The 2240-nt window shown below is 39.6% G+C and overlaps 1 protein-coding gene across 1 annotated transcript; it reads left to right on the plus strand.

Moving 5' to 3' along the window:
- The first annotated feature begins 842 nt into the window (after positions 1-842).
- On the plus strand, positions 843-1775 carry LOC129516012 (olfactory receptor 13). The gene has a single exon (XM_055335318.1). It carries the CDS (start codon positions 843-845, stop codon positions 1773-1775), a length of 933 nt encoding a protein of 310 aa, XP_055191293.1.
- Positions 1776-2240: the final 465 nt, after the last annotated feature.

Below are 2240 nucleotides of genomic sequence, written 5' to 3' on the forward strand. Positions count from 1 at the left end.
TCTGCATTATCCTTCACGGTAGCTACTGTCACCTGCAGAGGTGGGTATTTCTGGAGTATTTATCAATATTGAGTCAAAATAAAAGTTACTGATTCTGGGTTTTTTTTTTGTTTGTTTAAATAAACGATAGTATAAATCTATTCAGTCATTCATGTAAATGCTCATCTAAATATTGTGGAAACCTAATAAGAAATGTGATATTTTAGGCTGAAGATAAGTCTTTATACTTGATCAAGAGGCGATTTCATGAGATATTAGTTGTGGAGGTGACAGTAGATGCAAGATTGGAAAGTGTGTTTAAACAAGCAGATGAGAGGTTAATGGCTAATGGTGAATATGGTCAATGGTATATCTAACCGTAGCATATTCTATCCTTAATGATTCCTTCCAACTCAAGATTACACTTGTTGTATTTTAAGGACTTGGGCACTTGGGTGTATCAGTTAGGAGTCATTATATTTATAAAAAAAAAAAACCAAAACAATAATTCTGACTAATATAAGCAGAGAAAGGCAGAATTTATTTGAACATAGAGTAGCCACTGAATGAAACAAAAACCATGTATTTGATTAACATGTGACAAAATTTTAATTTTGAACATTTAGCCTCTCCCAAAAACATTAACAACAACAAAGGAAATATGTATGTGTGTGTGTATCTATTTTAAATTTACTTCAGAGCTATTGAAGTCTTTATACATTCATTAAAATACACAAAAATTTAGTGAAAGTATTTCTGAAAACTGTCCTATAAAAAGGTTTCAAATAAGTTAGCATGAATTTATTTTTAAAGATTTTTTTTTAAATCACAAACATTAACTCAGTTTATTCTGTCCTAGGAATATGGGAGACAATATGACATCTATCACAGAGTTCACCCTACTGGGATTTCCTCTTGGCCCAAGGATTCAGATGGTTCTCTTTGGGCTCTTCACCCTGTTCTATGCCTTCACCCTCCTGGGGAATGGGCTCATCCTGGGGCTCATCTCACTGGACCCCAGACTGCACACCCCCATGTACTTCTTCCTCTCCCACCTGGCCATCGTCGACATAGCCTATGCCTGCAACACGGTGCCCCAGATGCTGGTGAACCTCCTGAGGCCAGACAAGCCCATCTCCTTTGCTGGCTGCCTGACACAGACCTTTCTCTTTCTGACCTTTGCTGTCACAGAATGTCTTCTCCTGGTGGTGATGTCCTATGACCGGTATGTGGCCATCTGCCACCCCCTCCGCTATTCAGTGATCATGAGCTGGAGAGTCTGCATCACCCTGGTGCTGACTTCTTGGATCATTGGAGTCCTTCTGTCTTTGGTTCATCTCATGTTACTTCTCCCCTTACCCTTCTGTAGATTCCAGAAAATCAATCACTTTTTCTGTGAAATCATGGCTGTTCTCAAACTTGTCTGTGCAGATACCCACATCAATGAGATTATGGTGTTGGCTGGAGCAATTTCTGTGCTAGTGGGACCCTTCTCCTCAATTGTAATCTCCTATATGTGCATTTTCTGTGCCATCCTTAGAATCCAGTCTGGGGAAGGTCAAAGAAAAGCCTTCTCCACCTGCTCATCCCATCTCTGTGTGGTTGGACTCTTTTACGGCACAGCCATCATAATGTATGTTGGGCCCAGATATGGGAACCCCAAGGAGCAGAAGAAATACCTGCTCCTGTTTCACAGCCTTTTCAACCCCATGCTCAACCCCCTTATCTATAGTCTTAGGAACTTAGAAGTGAAAAATGCCTTGAAAAGAGTGCTGGGAATACAGAGAGCTTTATGAAAAGATTTATGGCATCAGGATTGATAGTGACCTAGGAAGATATTATCTCAAGAGGTTCCAACCCCAACTTAGCCTGAGAATTATCTGAGCCAACATAAAAATAAGATGAAAACAGAGAGGGAGGCAAACCATAAGAGACTCTTAACACTAGGAAACAAACAGATGGTTGCTGGAGGAGAGGTGGGGGAGGGTGAACTAGGTGATGGGCAGTAAGGAGGGCGATTGATGTAATGAGCACTGGGTGTTATATGCAACTGATGAATCACTAAATTCTACCCCTGAAACTAATAATACACTATATGTTAACTAAATTGAATTTAAATAAAAAAGTTTTTAAAAATAGCACCATCTTCTGCACCATCACTTAGACCACTAATTCAGTAGATGTGGGATGTACCCTAGAGATCTGTATCTTCAAATATTACCAATAGCAAATTGTGATGTAGCTGGTCCATGAACCATGAT

This window comes from Nyctereutes procyonoides, unplaced genomic scaffold (genome assembly GCF_905146905.1).
Source record: "Nyctereutes procyonoides isolate TBG_1078 unplaced genomic scaffold, NYPRO_anot_genome, whole genome shotgun sequence".
In the NCBI taxonomy this organism is placed as follows: Eukaryota; Metazoa; Chordata; class Mammalia; order Carnivora; family Canidae; genus Nyctereutes; species Nyctereutes procyonoides.